At 39.0% G+C, this 20,938-nt stretch overlaps 1 protein-coding gene across 4 annotated transcripts in view; it reads right to left on the reverse strand.

The window, feature by feature from the left end:
- The window catches only part of LOC139149704 (EH domain-binding protein 1-like), a 69,029-nt gene that overhangs the window by 32,035 nt on the left and 16,056 nt on the right, over positions 1 to 20,938 (reverse strand). For all 4 annotated transcript variants that reach the window (XM_070721582.1, XM_070721584.1, XM_070721583.1 and 1 more), the window contains exon 4: positions 2,026 to 2,083. In XM_070721582.1, the coding sequence (XP_070577683.1) occupies positions 2,026 to 2,083 (58 nt within the window). The remainder of the gene's footprint in view (positions 1 to 2,025; positions 2,084 to 20,938) is intronic.

A 20,938-nucleotide genomic window follows, 5' to 3' on the forward strand; every position in this document is an offset into this window, starting at 1 on the left:
CAGTTTTAATGATAGTGTCTATTCTATTTTAAGGGGGAAGTTGCAATCACTTGCCGAATTCTTGCAATTATCCTGATTTAACTTGATGATTCTTCACTTTCTGGATGGATTGTCCAGTGTTTACTCTACCTCGGCAGGCAGATATAGTTTGTGAATATTTTGGTGGTATTTTAAGGTAGAATGCACCTCCGGGACAGATATTTGAATTCAAATGTTTTTATTATTCTTTTCTGACCTTCCATTTGTGGAGGCTCCACTTTAAAGCTCTTGGAGTAAGAAAAATCTTTTGAAAATAAAAAAAATCATTTTTCCCCAAACAGTTAACATTCAGGGTGGCAGCCATTTTGAATTTCAAGTATCAGTGAGGGTGATTCGTTACTCTCATACCAAACTTTGCACAGCAACCCCTGATTATTATTCTCGATTCGGTAAGAGAATGGTTGAGAGTTTAACGGAAAGTTTGAACAACAGTTTAACACTTTCACTTTTTGAGTCGCATACTACCTAAATGCAGAAATTGTGTAATTAAGTACAGGGCTCGAAATTAGCGGTAGTCCCGCGTCCACAGACTACCAAGTTTTCCCTGGGGCTACCGAAACCCATGAAATGGTAGCCCACACGGACTATCAAAGCCTGAGATATGAAATTACTTAGTGGGAGAAATAATGTTGATCGCTGTGAGATGAGCGACGCTCATGCGGTCAACCCAGCTGGACACAGAAAGGCCAAAGTATGACTTTTTATGCAAATTAAAGGCGACAGTGCAGTTGAATTTGTTGCGACAAACTTTCAATCAAATATCATTATCTGAACTGATGTACTTGGATGACAGGCTCGGGAAATGATGGCTAATGAAATTCATTTTCATAGCTATTTAATCACAATTAAACACAAAATTATTCAACCTGCAAAATAAAAGCTGTCGGCCATCCACAAATTACGTTTTCCGAAGTGTACGAGATCATCCCATGATAGTGTACTATGGTGGAGAAATATAGCTAAAATTGCCACGAAAGTATTAGGAACATGACTGTACCAATTTGCCATCCTGAAATTCATAGCCAATCTATCTGTAGCCATGTTATGTTTACACGTGCTGAGTGAAATTCGTTTTCATGGTGAACATCAAAATGTGCGTATAAGCTCTGTGTATGTGTGAATTGGTCGTCAAACTTTGAGGCGTCACCGTTATCCACTACACATGCTATACCGTTCTCCTAAGGCTATGATCTGCAGGTATTGATGTCAAATGACTAGAAAATTCACTTCCTTGACAGAATCATGCAAAATAAATCTTTCTTTGTCTACATATAAATAAAATATCCTTTAAAAAATTCTTCATTCATGCATGGGCTACCAGACCTTGTCGCTGGGCTACCAACTTCAGAAAATGGTAGCCCAATGGGACTACTAGGCAAAAAGTTAATTTCGAGCCCTGAAGTATCATCCCAAGCCATGTTTATCTCTTTCTACCCTATTCAAAACAAGAGGGCTGTACCAGTCATATCAGGTGGTGAAATGGTTACAGTAGGGTATGGACCAGTGTACACTTGAATGATGTATGGATGTAAATATAGATATCCTTCAGATGCCAATATAAAATACTTGAGAATAACAGAAATCTGGCTGAAAGAAACTATCTCCTTCCTGTTTCAAAGGAGATTTTGTCCGTTTAAAACTTAACCATTTTCAGATTTTGTTTTTGGTAGTTTGTTCTCATAAATGAGGAGAAGTCTACAAAATTTATCCGCCTTGGGGATCTCAAAAGCTGGATTTAAAATTTCTTTTCTTTAGGTGAGGCACAGCACAATGATAACCCTGTTGATTTCTGTTATCAGGAAGAACAAATCTTACAAACATTAATAATTGCACATGTTTTCTCACCTTGCTTCGTTCTTTGGCCCTTTGAGTTTTTACTCCATATACGTGAGCCAAAGCCGGGTTTTGAAAGTTAGGCCTACTTTATATCAAAAATAAACACATCCAGGTAAAAGCTTTAATCTTGTAATAAACTATATAACTCACCTCCGTGGCTTTTCTCCTTCCTCTTCTGGTCCAGACTATCCTTAATTTATTAGGCTGCCTGGTGAAGTTCAAGGAACCATTGACAAATACAAGATGTGGGGGAGTGGTATGAAAGAAAGAAAGAGACAGATGAAGCACGGAATTAGATGGTTTGGAGTTCAAAGTTTGGCACTGTATCAGCTGTTTTGGTAGGAAAAAAAGTTGCTGGCAAAGAAAGAAAGATTAAATGACTAGAGAGACATTTGGAAACATGGTGCTTGATTGTTCTTGATAGAGTATCAGAGTTCAAAACTGACTCTTAACTCTGTATGATGCGGCAAACTGGAAGCATACATACAGTGCTTGTCTGTAGACTCCTGGATCAGTGACACATTTACATTCATGATTGATAATACATATGAGAGTAATTCTTTGCAGGATTTTGCAAACATGAAAGAATTCTAACACAGTAATGGAATCTTTGTTGGACTTTGTCAATATTTTGTACTCAGCAAATTTGGCAAAATCAGCATAGTTAGTGAAAGGTGTGTTTATATATTAGACACTGTTAGTGTCACCAATGTTACGATATTGAGAGTTTGCAAGACAATGTTGCAATACGTGTACACCATGGAATCCGGCATGACTTGCAGTGACAAGAGACACTGTTAGTGTCACCAATGTTACGATATTGAGAGTTTGCAAGACAATGTTGCAATACGTGTACACCATGGAATCCGGCATGACTTGCAGGAACAATTTCTTCACAAGCAACTCTGTGGCTCCTGCCAGGTGTTTGTTTTATTCAAGATTCACTCGCCTCAGGTAATGTTTATTAAAGCAACGCAGCTGAATGCCACCAAGCACTAAGAGGACCAGGAAAACAGTACACTAAACTATTTTGACGCCCTCACGAGGAGAAATAGGCAGACTGATTGCATCTCTGGCATATTATTTTGACGGACAAAAAAAAACAACAACAAGGGTGGAGCCTTTGCTCCTTACACAGGCCTGCATATGCAATTGGCCATTCCTTATATTACAAGGAGTTGAGTTTGGGGATGCAAATATGTAGGTGACAAATCACGGAGGGAAAAATTCCTGGAATTGTTTCATGGAATGTGTTTACATACAGTGTGGCAATGCATCGGTGCAATGTTGTGCCACTTGTTCTATATTTGTGCCCTGTTTTCGGATCAGGAATAAGTCGTGATAATTCCTCCGGAGAAAAAAAAAGTTGATGGAGGAGGAAAACAAAAGAAAAAGAAAGAAAAGAAAAGAAAATATGCCCAGCGATGAATGGGGAAGAGTTACTAAGTAGTATTTATGGATAGACCAGAAGCTTCTTAGCTTTTATGCTTGTGATATGCTCAAACACTTTAATCTCTCCGGAGACAAAGAAGATTCCTGAAACTTACAGAGAGTCGCTAATGATGAGTGCCGCTGCATGTAACAGTTGTATACAGGAATGTCCACAGAATACAGGTGTATTCATTATGAGCTGGGGCCAATTAGCAGCTCGCCCACTCCGATGACGATGACGTCATTCAGTTTCTTCTTTTCCCTCCCAACTTTGTTTATGCCAGCCCCGTCACCATGGAGATATCCTTGGAGTTTGGGGTTGTGGGACTCCTTATCTCTTGTGCCTTTTGTCCCACCATATGTCATATTCAAAGATTGTCTAATCTCTCTTACTTTTCTATTGTCTGAAACAACTGACGGCCTGTGATTGTTCTGACGGCCAATTTCTTGATTTCAAGAGATACCTCCAATATTGAAAAAAAAACTGGTGAAGTCTGGCCGGGCCAAATAACGGTCAACAACTAATTGGTGCAATCAGAACAATGGTTACTATTTATAGGAGGAAATTCTATTGAAAAGTTCGGCTCTAACAAGATCAGAGTTTCGCCCTCATTGATGTCTGCATTTCTTATTCTTCCCTCCCCCTTTCCCCCTCAAAAATATCGGTGGCATATTGCATAACTGTATGCTTCCCTATTCTACTCACTTCCAATTAACTGTCCGTGAAAAGTGGACTTATTTGCGCATCAACTGCTCCGTTATGTGTTATTGAGGGATTCCACTGTGTTTTCCCATCCATTGTGCCTCATCATTGTCCCCGATAAAGGGCGATGTTTGGCAACCAACCCCAAACCTTACAATATCATAGCCATTTGAATGTTCTTGCTCTTCACGGCGATACAATGACCAGTCCTCTACTCTTTCATTTTATTTTTTTTTCCATTTCTTATCCAGCAATGAATTGTTGGAGACAAACAACTGCTTTCATTCTTGTTATCGGGATTGACGCAACAGGTAAGTTTGTTCCTTTTGAAAATGAGCTCACAAAGATATTCATGATTTCCTCAATAAAACTTTTGTGGAAAAGGTCCACAAAAGTTTTGCGATTAATATGAAACTTTTTTCACTTTACTGTATACAAAGTGATGTTGAAAATTATCTCCATTGTTTTTTCAAATAAAGGCGAATATTGATCAAATTACCTTTACTGACAAAACACATTACTTTCTCCTGAACATAACTGCCATTTGTTGGAGCATAAAAATTGGCATTTGTAAATGTTACTTTTCAGTTTTTGTCAAAAGGGCGCCATCCTTTTTCGGTACATGATTAACATGCACACACTTGGGTATCTGAAAACCTATGACAACACATCACTCCAAATTTTGATAATCTTCATTTGCTTTTTATCTCTAACATTAATGTGACAAATGCTATCTTAGGTAAGTGCAAAAAGCCCATCCGTTTCAGATATGAAAGATAATACAGCTGCGCATTACTTGTAAAAAAAAAAAAACTCAACCAAATCTTGACAGACATTTCGCTTTGAAATGAAGCACCTGTTGTAATTATAGGAGGGAAAAGGGACGAGAAGCTTGATGGAAGCATGCACGCCGCAAGTCCGAGTTGACTGCTTTGGGGGATTTGGTTTGACCCAGGGGTCAAAAAGCCTGAACTCTGATGAGCTTCATGAACTTGTTACTCTGACATGCTTTTCTGTGATACAATGACTAATGCTACACCGCCAGGAGGCCAAAACTTGGCACAAGATATCGCTAAGCCTCTTCTTATCCAAAAAAGGTTACTCTCTACATCAATTTGTAATACTTGATGGAAAATGTCAGGTTTCAGCCTTTTTGCTCTTCCTTTTCTCAAAAACTGAAAGCAATATTTGAAGACATTTAACGCGTAAAAACAGCCCTGTGGGAAACAACCGATAGAATGGAGATGCCCGTAAAATACATCTTCCTCCCACTCTCTCTTTAGCCAGGTAGATTTTGCTTGTTTGCAAGTTTAATGAACCAAAAAAACAAAATATTTTGTTGTTTCCCCGCTTTGGAAGATCTTTATAGTGTTTTACACACCATCCATCAACAAAATAAAATGACTGAATCACTCTACATAAAAAAAAGAGAGAAAAAAAAAAGCAGTGACTGAATAGGTTGTATAGGCCGGCTCACTTTCACTGTTGGTATCAGCTTGGCATGTGGCCAAACATTCATACAGAGACCCTGATATCAAGCTATTTTGATAAATAAAAATTCAAAAGAGCTTTTTCATAATTTTTTTGTTGTATTAAAAGTCTTTGAAAAAAATATAATCACAGGCATTCACATGTCTTCATTCTGTGACACAGCCAGAGCATTTTGTCAATTCATGTCAATTCAAAAGCACCTTTGGGGAAAAAAAAAATCTGTGCATGTAATTCTGTTTAAATATAACTGTGTGCATGGCGTGGTTATGAAGTGACCCCCAAAAAGGATTTGCACTGTCACAGGGCAGCATGCCCTAGTCAATATAGCAGTAGCAGCTGTACCTTGTTTTATGAGCACCTATTAACAAAGCCGAGATGGCCTTTAAGAGCACAATTTTTATTGGCTTGGGAGAAGGGATGCAATTCGTAATGGTTGTCTCCCTCAATTGCACAGAGCAGGCAGGAGTCAAACGCAGCCTGTGAAAACTTCAATCCCTCCCACCTATGGGTCCTGCAACACCACAGGCAACAGCTTGGAGTCAGTTTGAACATGGTGGGGGGAAAAAAAGACAGGGACTGTTTAATTATCACTCGTTACTGGAATAATTATGGTAATTACTCACAAACTGTTTCTTTTTCCATATGAAAAGGGGATTAGACAAAATTTTATGAATGCTTCCTTCCTTATTACATGTATTGTTCCGCTCAGCTATTCTGGATTCTGATGTAGGCTTTTTACATGTAATGTCCTCGTTTCATGGGAATTTAATCAAGGAGATGGGAATTAATTTGGGCCGAAATTACAGCACATTGGCCACAATACCAATAGCATCAATTTCCCATGGAAAAATGTCACATCAAAAGGAAATCTTTTATTAATTGCTTTTTTTCCTGCCAACATCATTAATTATACTTCCTACTCATAGGAAAATTTTATTTCCGTACAAAACAGATTGAGTTGAACTGATTAGGGTTGTAGTGGTCGTGCTCGGGGATTATCTATCTTATTTTTTTTTCGGGAGCGGGGGGTTTTATTCTAAATCATTTCTCATCCAATTTTTGGATGATAGGGATTTGGAGCAGAATTTAGACAGTCTGAATGTGAGTGAAAGGTCTGCTGTGTGATTGTCTTAACATTGCTACCTTTCTAGCTGATATTACTAGTATGTTTATTCCATAGAAGAATGTATACATGTGCCAAGGAATGGCTCAGAACCTTGTTGATTGTGACTTCCAGCCATTACAAAGCCATTAAAAAATTTTTCGGTATAAAACACATTTTTTGTTCCATGATGTAAGCTAGTCTGCAATGGCACTATGATTTTAAAACTTACTACAGTGCAAAGACGGCAAAGGCCACGACTAGTGCCTAAAACTCTCTTTTTCTCGGCCTAAATGTTTCACAGCCTGTTATCAACGAGAATATCATCTGCACTCTACAGAAATAATCTATGACTCTGTAAGCTGTCCAATTCTAATGAAATATGAATTTCCCCTAATTGAGAATTTACTGTCGTAATGATGCCACACAAACAACGTGAATGATGATGTACACATACATGACAGTTGTCAGTTTTTTCATCGTTCTGTACAACCAACTGCTGTCACCTAGTGAGGATTTACGAAAAAACATTGGTATCTGAGAAGTGGGTCCGTGTTTGTTTTTTCTCAAACAGACAGTCATCAGACTCTCGGTAAACGTGGACATGTGGAAGTTAAAATGCATCAATCACACTTGGGTGTACGGCGACCAAACACCATTACACACAGGTGCTGATGTGAGTTTACTCAACACTGCCACAGCCCTCGTCGACAGCATCACAATTCAGACGTCACGTTTTTTTTGCTTTTCTGTTTTTTTATGAACACACAAACACGCACACGGCATTGCAACTTGTACTCTATGAGGAAGAATATCGCTATCAGTGAAAAGGAAAAGCTCAAAACAGCATGAAGGCTTGCTTTTTTTTCCCTTTGGAAAGTTTGGTGTCAAGTCGGGAAGAGCTAAGCCATTCATCCAAGTATACATCCTATTCACAGGTTAAACAAAGGACAGACTGTTCTAGATGCGGTGACAGTGGTGTCAATGTCTATTAGCAAGACCTTTTCTTGGCTGATCATGAATGAGGTAAGAGTTTCACCGACATGTGACACTTCAACTTGACGCTGGAACAAAACTTTTCGTTTCCATCGAGCCGAATTTACATTCTGGATGGCAAATGTAGATTTCAGTGTCCAAATCCCTGATTTAAATGTCTGTGTCAATATTAACTTTTGCCACATGTTGAGAAAATCATTTTTTCTCTCCCAAAACTGTGTAAAGCATTTCAATAAAATCCTACTGGGGTAAGCACTGCCATAAAATAGTATTACGATACATTTTTATGTACTTATATTTTATATAAATATCTATCATGTGTATATGTTGTTTACGGTACAGCTGTAAATCGCATTGCCCCCACTTCTGCCCTGGAAGGTCAAACTTCATCGTAAAAAAAATGATATTAAAAGTTGAATAAAATATGAAATTTCATTTGGGAGAGGTCGAACATGAGTTTTCTTGCAAAAGCTGTCAGTTTTCCTAAAAACAAGTTCTAAAACTTGAGTGTGGAAGACATGCATCTCTACAGACACAAACATGTACTTGTTGATTTATACTTCATTAAAATTATGTCATATTTTTATTTCTATGAAAATAATTACATATATTCACGAGTGGGGTTATTGATTAATACTTCTTTGCATTGCTACACGTAGCCAGTGTGTGACTGTGAGCGACACCATAGCTCAGTGTTAGCTTCGCACTACAAAGTATACCCAACATACAGACCAAAAGTCAGTAAAGCTATTTCACAAATTGAAGCAACAGAAAGCCGTTGCAGTTTCAACTTCCATTGAGTTATCAGTTGGTCATTATTACAGAGACATCACTTATGTGACGTCTTTAAAATAGGCCAGGACACAACACCCTGCCTGGCAAAGAATAGCAGCTGAGAACAAGCATTGGTCTTCTTGGGGGTTTTTTGTTTAGTTTTTTTTTTTTGCTTTTTCTTGGCATGAGTACTGGGTATAACTGTACTTTTTATGGGACATTGTAAAGAATAAATCCGAGGACTGCCATGAATGAGATGACTTTGTAAGAATCATGATATAGACTACATGTCTGCCTTTTATTGGACGATGATTTGTGACAAATTGTCTAATTGCATGGCTTGCCTCGGAGCCAAAAAGATCTGGAGCGCTTCCTTGGACACCATAACAAATCTTTGACCCCACTCATCAGACAGAAGAAGTGGAAAAATGAGATTGCCCCGGCACTGACTGCCGGAGTTGTCTTGGCATTGTGATCGGGGATTAGCCCGCACAATGCCGTGCGCCTGGACTATTTCAAATCCCGGGACATAGGTGGAGCCCGCACTTCAATCAGATGCAATTGGTATTGATCACCGGAGCTGCTTCTTTGACCGCTGGTGAAAGAGGTACACCGTGAAAAGAAACACAGCCTGATTGCTGTCAATTTGTTACCTTACCTTGTGAATACCTAACATGTCATTACTGATTTCACTGATGGAAAGGGGGGAGGGGAAGGAGGGGGATAGATGCGGAAAAAACAGATCTTCGTTAATGTGGATGGACCCGGCAAAACCTCATTAAGTGCTGATGGAGAAATGGGAGGGAGCGCGGAGAATGAGAGCGAAGGAGAGTATGAGAATATGAATGGCGAGACCACTTTGGAACTTGTCAGACCTTTGTCATCAAGCTGAGACTAACATAAACCAGATGAACAACAACAAACCCACGGCAGTGACATCTTGTGATTACAGGTGCATATATTGCATGCAGCTCTTGGAAATGCCTGCAGTAGAAACAAAGTGGCAACAAACCATTTGCCTCGGTGTAAAGAACCGTGACAAGTAGGCTGCTGTTGCTTTTCTATACCATTGGACCACTTTCAAAAGGGGCTCTTGAAATTCTTTTTACCTGACATCATCCCGAACCGAACCTCCACACCCCTGAGGGCAGACGCACCAAAAGAAAAGAAGGAAAGAAAAAAAGAAAAAGAAGAGAGAAAAAAAAAATCCTAAATTTCAATTACCCATGTAATTTTCATGATTCACCTAATGACAGGGGCGGCCTAGTGTCCATCATCCAGTGCCTACATTCCATGAATACACACAGGATGATTTGAGAATTGTCCTCTTGCCAGTCAAGCCCTTGTTTATGGCTTGTTGTCACATACCTTCCCCAATTGCTTATAATTACACTGGGGGCTTTGAAGTTATTGTGCCCACCGCCATTCAATTGGGGGGCTGGCTTCCGAAATAAAAAGAAAAGGAGAAGGGGGGACATGGAAGCCGAGTCAATGGAAGACTTGCACAGCTGTAACAATCACATAATCATAGTTATCAGCGACAAAGGAGTATACAAAACAGGCCTCATTAGCATGCATAAACCCGACCATCCCCATTCTCATGCAAATGGCTGGCATTATTGTCCCGATGAGATTACCACAATTCACTTATTTCAAAACTGAAGAAGAAGAAGGGAGCAAGAGAAAAGCGCATAGACATGGTAATAGGACAGCTCCACAATTTCAATCATGTCACGCTTCAGCTGATCTTTTACTAATTAGCTGTGAATTAAAGAAACACACAATGACCCGGGCAGCAGAACAATCCGTAGGAATTTTCTTACAGCGAGCCTTTACATCGGTGATGACAAAACAAAATTAACCCCTCGGTACGTCTGCACCAATCAAAAGGGGAAAAGGGGAAGCAGGGGGAACTCTTTCCGCTGCCCTGGATGTAATTGACAGTAGCGGTGTAGCCTTCACGCTGAAACAGGCATATTGTGCAAATCTGTCATTACGATGATGGCTGCATTGATGAGTCACTCTCAGATACCACTGCGACTCTCTGGGGAGAAGTTTATAAAAAAAAGGGGGAAAGAGAGTGAAAAGGTACCTATGAGAGACATGTCACTATTGGTGATTTCCAAAAATAGTACCCACAGAATAATCAGTCAACGACAACGCGGCAACACCTGGTGTTGCCATACTTTGCCAAACACAGCACTTTTACAGGAGCAGAAATGGAAGAAAAAAAAAATCACAACGAAACAGTACTGCTTCCATCCAAAACAACCAGAAATTTTTTACACAACTCCATGAGAACTTACAATTGAGGGGACTTGGCCAGACTGATGGAATGTTGTTTGGCTGGAGCAATTACAGCCTGTTAAAAAAACTAGTGGTGGGACAATTTCAACAGGAGACAATATGTGATACATTTAAAAAGCAACAGATGAAAAAACGTTGACAGTCCGTGAGAAAAGAGGAGCGATCACAATGGCATTGCTCTAGGGCAAATGTTCACAATCCGCAAAAAAACAAAAACAACTGGAAAAAAAAAAGAAAACAAAACACAAGGCAAATTTTGGCACATCTTCCTGAGAAAGAAGACCCTTGTAAAATGACAGTGTTGTCAGTTAGTCTGTCGACACGAAGAAGAAGCACTCCCGTACTGAGGATGAAGCCATGGGAGGATTCTGTGACAGGTACATGGGGGAAGAGTTAGTAGCAGTTGTCAATTGAAAGGAAGCCAAGCAGTAACACCTGAGCCAGCTTTGATGAGGTTAAGTGTACCATGTCTATTTTCGGGCACGTCCCGGTGAATGAGCCAGAATGAGAAAAACAAACTCTCGCGAACAACTGTCTGAGATACTTGAAAGACAAGTGAAACACTTCTCTGTAAAGGAATTGGCGGTCATTCTGCACGGCCATAAAATCCTTTGAGATAATAAAAAGGTAATAAATGTTTTAATTAGCTATGTGTTCAATCACTCGTTCCTTCGGTTTAGCTGGTCTGCCAAATACAGCTTGAAAGCTTTTGTTTAAAAGTTTGGCCGTAACTTATTTCATGCATGAGAAACTTGAAATCTGAACAATAAAGAGAAAGTTGTTTTTCTGTTTCTTTTAAACAAGCAAAAGAAATCATTTACGGTTGGACAAAAGGAAAAGCCCAGGCAGTAGAATGGAAAAGTTTCAGTATCATGCAAGCATGTTTGGACTAATCGTGGAGTAAGCACTACAAATCAGTGTGGCAAAAATAACCAGGAAGAGAAATCTCAGAGACTTTTCTATGCCCTCACCACCTGTTGAGCCAATTATTCCCCGCTTTAGCCACAATCGGCGGCACGGTTTTGCCTGGCTAATCCATCCTTCAGCCAGGCTCGCCGTCAACACAGGGATCTCATCCACATTACTTTAGAATCTTCTTTTTTTTTCAAAAGGAGGGAAAATTCCACGGGGGCAAACACGGGATGATAGCAAAAAACAACAAAAACAAAAACAGACCGGCACACTCTTGCCCTCAGATACACTAAGTATTCAGCCATTGATGTTTACAGCAAAAACAGAGCGGAAAATAAGTAAACATATTTAAAAGACAGACAATAAATGAACCAACATCTGAGGAGAGAGACAATGATCAGTCACTACACTTACAGCTTACAGGCAACATACACCAAGGAGCTCTCATGTTATGAGGTGCAGTGCCTCTGACAGAATAAAGTGCTCAGCGTTCAAAATGAATTGCATTGTGAGGTGAGTGTCTCAACGGGAAGAAAAAAAAACTTTTCCCATGTAAAGCAATGTTTAACATTGGAAAAGTTGGATATTTGAATTCACTTTTCTCAGTTTTTGGCACTGTCCCCTTAGATTTGTGAAATATAACTCAAAAGATACCAAGTTAATTTACCCCCTTCCACCAGACAATACTGGTCAAAAATCTCCTCTTCCAACCAAGCATTTGGCTATTTTTTTTACCTCCTGACTTTTCATCCACAAATGAATGAAGTCTGCTACTGGATGAAGCCCGGTTGTGCTATAGTATAACGGATTTACGGGAAAGGCTGGGTACATTAGTGAAGAACAATAACGGCATACAATTCTATTTTGGCTCATGTTGCTCACTGTTTTCATTTTGCCGGGTCCTTACGGCCACAAAGAGAGAAACCCGGCTATCAGATAATGTCTGCAGCATGGCGGCTGGAATGAAAGGAGGCATATTTCTCGGTAATATTAGAATCTCTCTCCACCTGTCAGCATTGGGCTCTGCCCTTGGTGGAGAGGGGGGAGGAAGCGGTAAAGAGGGACGAGATCTGTCACTTTTTATTCGGTGGCACGTCACCTTAATCTCGACTGTCAGTTCCCAAGGAAAACTGCCGCGCTCGACGTTGTAAATGATAGTCCGCAGTTGAATCCAGGAAAGTGGCAGAACATCCCCCAATAAAGTGGTCTGACACTTGTCGCGACAATCCCCAAGTACAATGGCCACGTGTGGGTAGTATGTTGTCTGGCCGTGAGAGGTAAACCAGTGACACTTTAGAGCTTTGCGAGGTACACATGTACTACCTTTATAGTCGTGGAGTAGCGATGGTGTTAAGCCCGAGTTAGATGGCTGGTTCAGCATTAGCATGACAAAGACCGGGCAATTACTGGTATTTGAGATTCAATTAGCTCTCGGTGTATTGTAACCTTTGAATGTTGTCTCAAAACCCTTTCCGTCTTGTAGAAACTACAGAAATAAAAGCTTGATAACGCACTCCAAAGGTACACACAATACTCGGCCATCCATCTACTACTCTAAATGTAAATGGCTTTTTGATGCCGGGGTCTGCTTTGTTGTTTTTACCTTTGCCCTCCGAAGTCAAACCCTTCATCACAAATCTGCATGGGCTTCTCTCTCTCTCTCTCTCTCTCTCTCTACTCTCTCTCCCTCTCTCTGAAAGGGTTCACTTGTTTTCTTAGATTAGCCCCCATGTTGACTAAACACCATGGAGGTTATCTCCTGTTTTGGCTAATTTCGCTTTGTCCAACTGTGAAACCGAGCCTACTTCCTCACCTGGGAGCTTGGTGAGATCCTGGAGTGAGTACGACAGAAAGACACCCCCCCCCCCTCCTCCCTTCACACTCCATTTCTTATTTGTCAAAGTTGGGAAAGTCAATCTTCTCCGGAATGAGTGACAAGGATGGAAGGATGGATGGGTAAAAGCTTTTCACATACCTGATTTCACAACTGACAATTTAATTGCCTTGTTGAGACAAGGCAGAGGACATGGTTAAAAATGGGAAGAACTAATTGATGGTAATTTGAATGACTGCCTTTTTAGAGTGAGGAAAAAGGATTTAAGAACATGTCCCTATTTTGAAAAACAAAAGGTCCTAGGGCCTTCCTTTTGGCATTACCAGTGCCTTTACAATGTCGTCAACATTGTTTAGTGCATGGCAAACTCTTGAGATAACCATCAGTAGCCTGAGTTCCACAGGAAAAAAAAAGTTGTTTTAAGAATGACATAACTTCACTGTATTTCAAGACATACCCACTGTGGTATTCAGTGGAGGTTTTACACAGCGCCCTCAAACACTGACATGCAAGGACAGAGGTTAAGCTGAAGTTACAGTACTTTTTTTGACAGGGCACAGTACAGTGCCCTCACACAGTGAACAGTTGTGATATAGATGACACAAATCAGTAAAATAAAGTATACACAAGAGCTTTACTCCTCATCCCTTTTGTAATACAATCAACATCGTTCAGTTGATGTGTGATTAATATGTTGATACCGCGACTAAGCTATAGCCTTTGCAGAAAAATCTCTCTAATCTTGTCGGCTGGTCCGGTTTTGCAAGGAAAATAAAAAATGTACACAAGTAAAAATTTTTCTCATGAACAAGAAAGTGTACTGTAAAATCTCTCTGAGGTGTGCTGTTTTTTTTAATGCTAATTTCATCTTGAAAGTCTAGGATGTATCTCACTGGCGCATGCAACAGATGCCAGTTTCACGGCAGCAACGTGCACTGCCCTCTTGAGTCTGCCTCTGAGATTCTGCAACATTTGTTTTTTATTTAAAGTGTCTCCTTTTCTGCATCTTGGAGAGTTATTATACTCAAAGTACGAGGTAAATAACTCAACAATTATTATGAATTATCTTTTTTCATTATTAAGCTCCTTATCCTTTCACTTTAATGTGAAAGCTGTCCTGGCTTTTGTGACAACTTTACTAACATTTACAGAGGACTTCTGTCGTTCAGTACCTGGTCTCTTTAATAAAGTAACTAATTTCTTGCATGGACTGAATGGGCTACAAGAAACCACTAAAATGTCAAAACAGATATATAAGACTATCTCACTTCCCTTCACTGTTGCAGAAAACAGCTCACCTATCACAACACCTGAATATACAGTATGTATTTCACCACAGTTTTTGGTGCAACTGTGATTTTTACCAAAATATGACGGTTCCAATCTGTGGTTCATGACTTACGGTGTTGTTTAACAATAAGACACTTGGCACAACCATTTTGTTCTCAAAAAGGACACTGGCAACTCAGGGATTTCAATAGCAAGCTAGATTCACATAGTAGAGAGGCAGTAGATAATTTATTTGAACATGCTCAGTCCAGGACCTGCAGAGAGTACTATAGCTATACCAGTGCCATTGGAAAAGTTCTTCTGTCAATATTCAGATAGCAAACTTTGCAAGAATATTATTGAAATCGCTGGTAATGCGATTTCAATAATATTCAAGCAGCAGAGTAAGGGGCACTTTATATAATGTTTGATGAAAGTTGTTGTCGTACATTGAAACCGATGCTGTGGACAGCAATGAGCACATTGACATCTGCTGCACATGCCATGTCTAGACTGAGAGCTCAACAAAAGTAAACAGCAACTACTTGAGTACACTGTGAACACATGCCCTGACTTTGATTAATGTACCGAAATTCACATGTTTACCCCCCTGTACACTATGAGGGGAAATCCTTTTACTTTCTGCTCAACTAAATCTCAATTTCTTATTTGCATTGTCGTTTGTCAGCATGTGCGTGAGTTCTGTTACTGACACTCACACTTCTTACAGTACGATGGATGATGTTGTCAATGAAAGTTTAGTAGTGATAAACAGTGGGTGCGTCAGCTGCCATAGACGGCAGTACGCTGCACACATTTTGTGAACAGCAAAGAAAAGAATGTTGGAACGGGAATTGTAAAGTGAAAGGGTTGCAGGAAAATGTTGATCTCCGTAGATGGCAGCCAAGCCTTGCGCGCTGCAGAGTGGAGTCTGGAATCTTGCCTATTTTGCGTTCATATTTGAGAAGTTACCATCTCCCAATAGACTGCCGTTGAGGTTCCGCCTCATACCTTCATATTGAACGGCAACTCTCTCGGTAAGCAGCCAGGGATTTTACCAATTTTATTACTAACATTTCACTTTCATTGCCTGTTGTCTTTACAGGAAGAGAGTAAAAGACACAAGGACCTGCGGACAACAGCACTTGTAGACTTCCTCCTCAGCTCTTTTGTGCCCGAATGAAACTGAAAGCAGGCCACTTCACCAGCTTTGTAACTTCCGCGGGATATGACAAAGGCAGTACCAGAATGGTTAGGTGACTGGTGTCCATGGAAAGAAAACCATCAACATCAAATCACAGTCACAGTTGAATGGTAGACTGGAAGATGTATCTTGTCCTTAACTGAGACTTGGCAGTATACATTGTTTGTTCATTCCCAGCCAGCACTGGACAATCTGACTGGCTCTTCAAGAGGTTTGGGACAACTATTCCCCAAATCAAAGTTTTTTCCCCCATGCATAAAGTGGGGAGTACACTGTATGTGGACTCTTCCCAGTCCCCAGCTGCCTATTAATCACAAATCACCACCTATTAGAGTGAAAATCTTTAAAACATGCAGGGTTGATAAAGGGCTTGTACAAATTCTGAGACAGACTGTCATGTAACTCTTTAGTTGTACATAGAAGGGAGACAAAATCACCATGCTAATATTGTACTAGGCAATGAACTATGACCTGTGAACTGTACTTTTACATTCTAAAAGGTTGATCAAGACAGTTATCGTGTTACCTGCAGTTTTGGGGAGGGGTATTCCTTTACGTTCACATATAAAAACATGTGTTTGTCACTTTCGGTTTTTGGGTTTGTTGGTAATAACATATCTGTCATTTATTTCTCCTCATAAGCTTATCAGAGAACTAATCATAATTACGTCATACCAGTATATTGATGGCGCAAATACAGCAATCTGATTGGTTGAATTGTGAAAATAACCGTGCTATATTTGCGATACAGCACAGTTGGAATATGCATGACCTCTCATGTAGAGAAAAATTCCCTCTGAGGTTTTACACCAGAATTGAAATACACTGTTATGATATCATAGCAATACATCAAATCAGCAACAGGTATACCACTAGGTTTTGACCAGTTCCCTCCATGTATAAGCACTCGCTATCATATATATGTCATGAACTGGTCAAAATATTGTGTTACACCACTGCTGGGTGTGATTTATATGAAACACTATGAAGAATAATTAAATATGAGCCTACAAAAAAAGGATGACATTGTTAACATTATGGTATATAATCAAATGATTTTATCCAGACACTACTTTGAAAATTAATTCCAATTTACTTTTCTACTCGAGTGGAATCAGTGATAACAATCATGAAAGAATTATAGTTGTATCAATTTTCCAGATTAAATTGATTGAGACGTATAGATATGGTTCAGGCAGAAAGCACAGCTCTACCTCAATATTGGTAAGTTTTCCCCCTCAAATCTTTTAGGTAAAGAAATCCCTGACCTTAAACAAGATACCTCATTTGGGCAGTGACCAGTTTATACATGTATAGAATGTGGCAATACATAAAACACGAATTGTCTAGCCGATGAAAATATACAGAATGGGGCAATACATAAAACACATATTGTCTAGCTGATGAATTTTTTATTGCATTCAAATGATCAGAGTTGAAATTTTGTTAATTTCTTGTCTGGGAATATGATCAGTAAATGTTTGTTTGGATGTTGATGACCCGAAAAAATTTTATGGAATGTAAAACTTGTGTTAGGTGTGCGATGTCAAAAGTATGCTTTCATATTTGCTCAACTCAAATCTTGACATGGGATGTTGAGTTCTGTTAAAAACTATTTCAAATATTCTGTATAAATATTCACAAGGATTTTGTCTGGCAATGGAAGGACATATGCAAAAAAAATAACCCTGGCTTTACTGCATGAAAGCAATAGGAGCCAGCTACTGGCCTATAAATAAAGAACCTCAACTGAATCTGTGGCTTCTCTATTCAGCTTAAAGGACAGCCTGACATTTGATAATGTCAGAGGATTGTTCAAAATTGCTACGGCACTGCCAGAGACAGCAGTGCAATATATAGCAAAGGCACAATGTGTGACACCGTGATTTTGGCTGAATCATTTCAAAGACAAGCCATGCACAGCTACAAAGCAATGTATGCTTAATAATTGTTTTTTTAAAGTGTTGACCATTTAATTTCCAATTTGAAGCCACATCATGATATCCATTAATTCATTGAATAATTTAAAAATTTTGCTAAGGCTCTTTCTTTGTTTGTGATCAAACTGACAGTGAAAACTAATGTTTGGGGACATTATCTGGAGATAACAGCTACCCACGAGTCATACAGTTTACTACTGTATCTTGTTGGCTTCCCGCATGTTAAGTACAGTCCTACATTTAGCATAAACTATTCATCTCTTCTATTAATATACCTGAAGCATTGTTGATGGTTTTTTACCTATTTGACCTCTGACACATTTATGGAAAGCTGTTTCAATGTACACAAGAGCCCTGATTGGTTAACCAAGACCATGTGACCTAGTAGCAATATGGGAATGGTACTAGATTCAACACCCATCAGGTACTGGATAGTATGTGGGATGACATGAAAAGCTTTCCATAACAACAATAATAATAATTTTTATGGTGACAGATGATGTGTATTAGTACTTTTCCATAGCTGTATATCACATAAAGTCCCTCAGCAAATCAGCGACGGATCTGCTTCATTGAGGTGGACAGCAAAAATTCCTATTCGGAAAATAAGTTAGAATTAAATCTCAGGTTCACTTGGACTGGTAGGTGACAACAGAGAAAATGGATTACACGGTACCGGTATGTTGCAATTCAAAGTAGAAAAATACATGATGCACAGTTTTGGCTACAAGTCTTATGTGAACATGAACGCAACACATCACATCAAAAATTTTTATTGTGACGCTATTGAAATTTGAATTGTGCGTGTCTACTCTGGCATACATGGAGACTGTATTTTGGGATTTTCGATGGAGACAGCTGTTTTCTTTTCAGGTGCGAATGAGCAATGTAATGTAATTTATTTAGCAACAACACATACATAGTCAATGAAGTGCATGCATATATTGCTAGTTGAGTATGTCAAAATGCTGGATACAAGCACATTCATGAGTTTTTTGTTAATTTTGACTGAAATTAGATCATCGATTAGCATGATCATCCAGAGGGCAGTATTCATGGACTAAGCTTCACGCTATTACCACGGATGCACAGGTTCAAAGTCCAAATTTCATGGGTACATCATACAAATTTCTATGTACATTACTGTCATGCACTATTTTCTGACCTTACTTTCACATTCAGTGCTCTACAACCCTAACTGCCACAATTCTGAAAATCCATTATTTCCAAAAATTATTTCAGGCAGCTTTTTTAAGGGTAGTACTTGGCACTACAACGTAAGTTATTCCATGATGATTTATGGAGCAGCACAGTGATGGAACACAGTGGCATTTAAAACTCAGCAATCATGAATTTAATAAAATACAGAGTGTGCATGTCACGCTAACTGGCCGTTGACACAAAGCCGAATACTTTTAGCTTGTGAACAAGCAGAACCTACACTGGTATTCGGGTAAAACCTGCTGCTAAACCTATCTCATATCATCATCATGCTGCAAACACTCACAAAGGACAATACAAAACATGGGTTTACCACTAAAGCTAGATAGAATGATCAGTCATGAAGAAAATGTGACAGTCACAACAAAAATAGATTACTATTACTTCTAAAATCAAATGACCTTCCATTGTTTTTTGGTTATTTATTTCTTTATTTCATGTCACTTCATTTAACTTCACTTCACTTCACAGATTTTATTTAATCTTGGAGGTCATGTTATCTAAAACTCTTTATGATTTTAAAATTTTAAGTCATCATCATGTATGAAAGGATATTTAAGAGGAATGACAACAATATGAATTTGTGCTACATGGTCATATCAGAATATAACCTTCAACATTTTCTAACAAGTAGGTGATAGTCTGTGTTTCTGATGTGGGTGGACAAGCTTGTAAATTTTTAATACCAAGGTTCCCTGGTCACTTTACCCAGGTTTCCCAGAGTATACAAAAAGAATGTGCATGGTAGTTTGCAATCAAGTTACGTATATTGCAAAAGCTTCGCATCATTAAGTTTTCATTACAGATGGCATGCTTGATGTTGACTGACATTAATACTGAAATGAAAGACTTTACAACGATAAGAAATGCAGCCTGTGGGAGTTAGGAATGATTTGACAGGCTGTCATTAACAGAAATCAGGCATCCATTTACCGATGCTTTCACAACTTAGCAAAAAAATCGCTGCACTGCCATTTAGCAAAGATGGCATGCTGGATGTTGAATAAATGACATGCAGGGATCGATGGACTCAAAACAAATGACAAGCCTAGACTGCGGGAGTCAAAAAAGTTTCAACTGGATGTCATCGTATATGTTAAACCAGCTAGGCTACAATACCAGGAATTCTGCGTATACAGTGAAACAGAAAACCAAAGTCCATATATTCCTTGTTCCCTTCACTAGTTTTAGACCAGGAAGGAAATCCTGAATGGTGAAATGAAAGTCCAGCTTTGTTCGGGTACATCATAAATGCATGTACAGCCAGTTTCTACACATTTATAACTATGTAGAACACTTGTTTTGATATGTTAGTTACTGTACATCATAAATATTAAAATACGATCTGAAGAGCATTACATACAAATTATATTTGCCAGTGCTGGAAAAATGAATCGTTCATTTGAGATACACTGTACCTTCATATACATTTCAGAAAAAACTGAAATGTTTTGCAAGTCAGACATACTTTGTGTGTTCTGCATTTAAAAATAGCCACATTTCATAATTTCTGAACGGTTTCTGACACAGTATATTCACCCAATGAAACTGAAACACTTGACGTTTTACTGGAATATTTAAAGATGCGAACAAAATATTCATATAAATTTCTTCCCCTTTTGGATCATGATTATGGAAAGTACAGTGACAATGTTAACATTAGGGGGTGGGGGGTGCAGTCTAGCCTTACAGCTACAAACTAGCAGTTACATTATTTTAAAAAGCTCAAGGTTTTTGCAGCAGAAAACAAACCTTTCCCTATCGTGCTGAAAATACACATCACGTAACTTGGCTTATGGTACTTTGTGGAGATAAATTGACTGGCTTAATTTACACAGTGTGGATGAAATACAGACAATTTCATTTCATTATTGCTGTT

The sequence above is a fragment of the Ptychodera flava genome, chromosome 14 (assembly GCF_041260155.1).
Source record: "Ptychodera flava strain L36383 chromosome 14, AS_Pfla_20210202, whole genome shotgun sequence".
NCBI lineage: Eukaryota > Metazoa > Hemichordata > Enteropneusta > Ptychoderidae > Ptychodera > Ptychodera flava.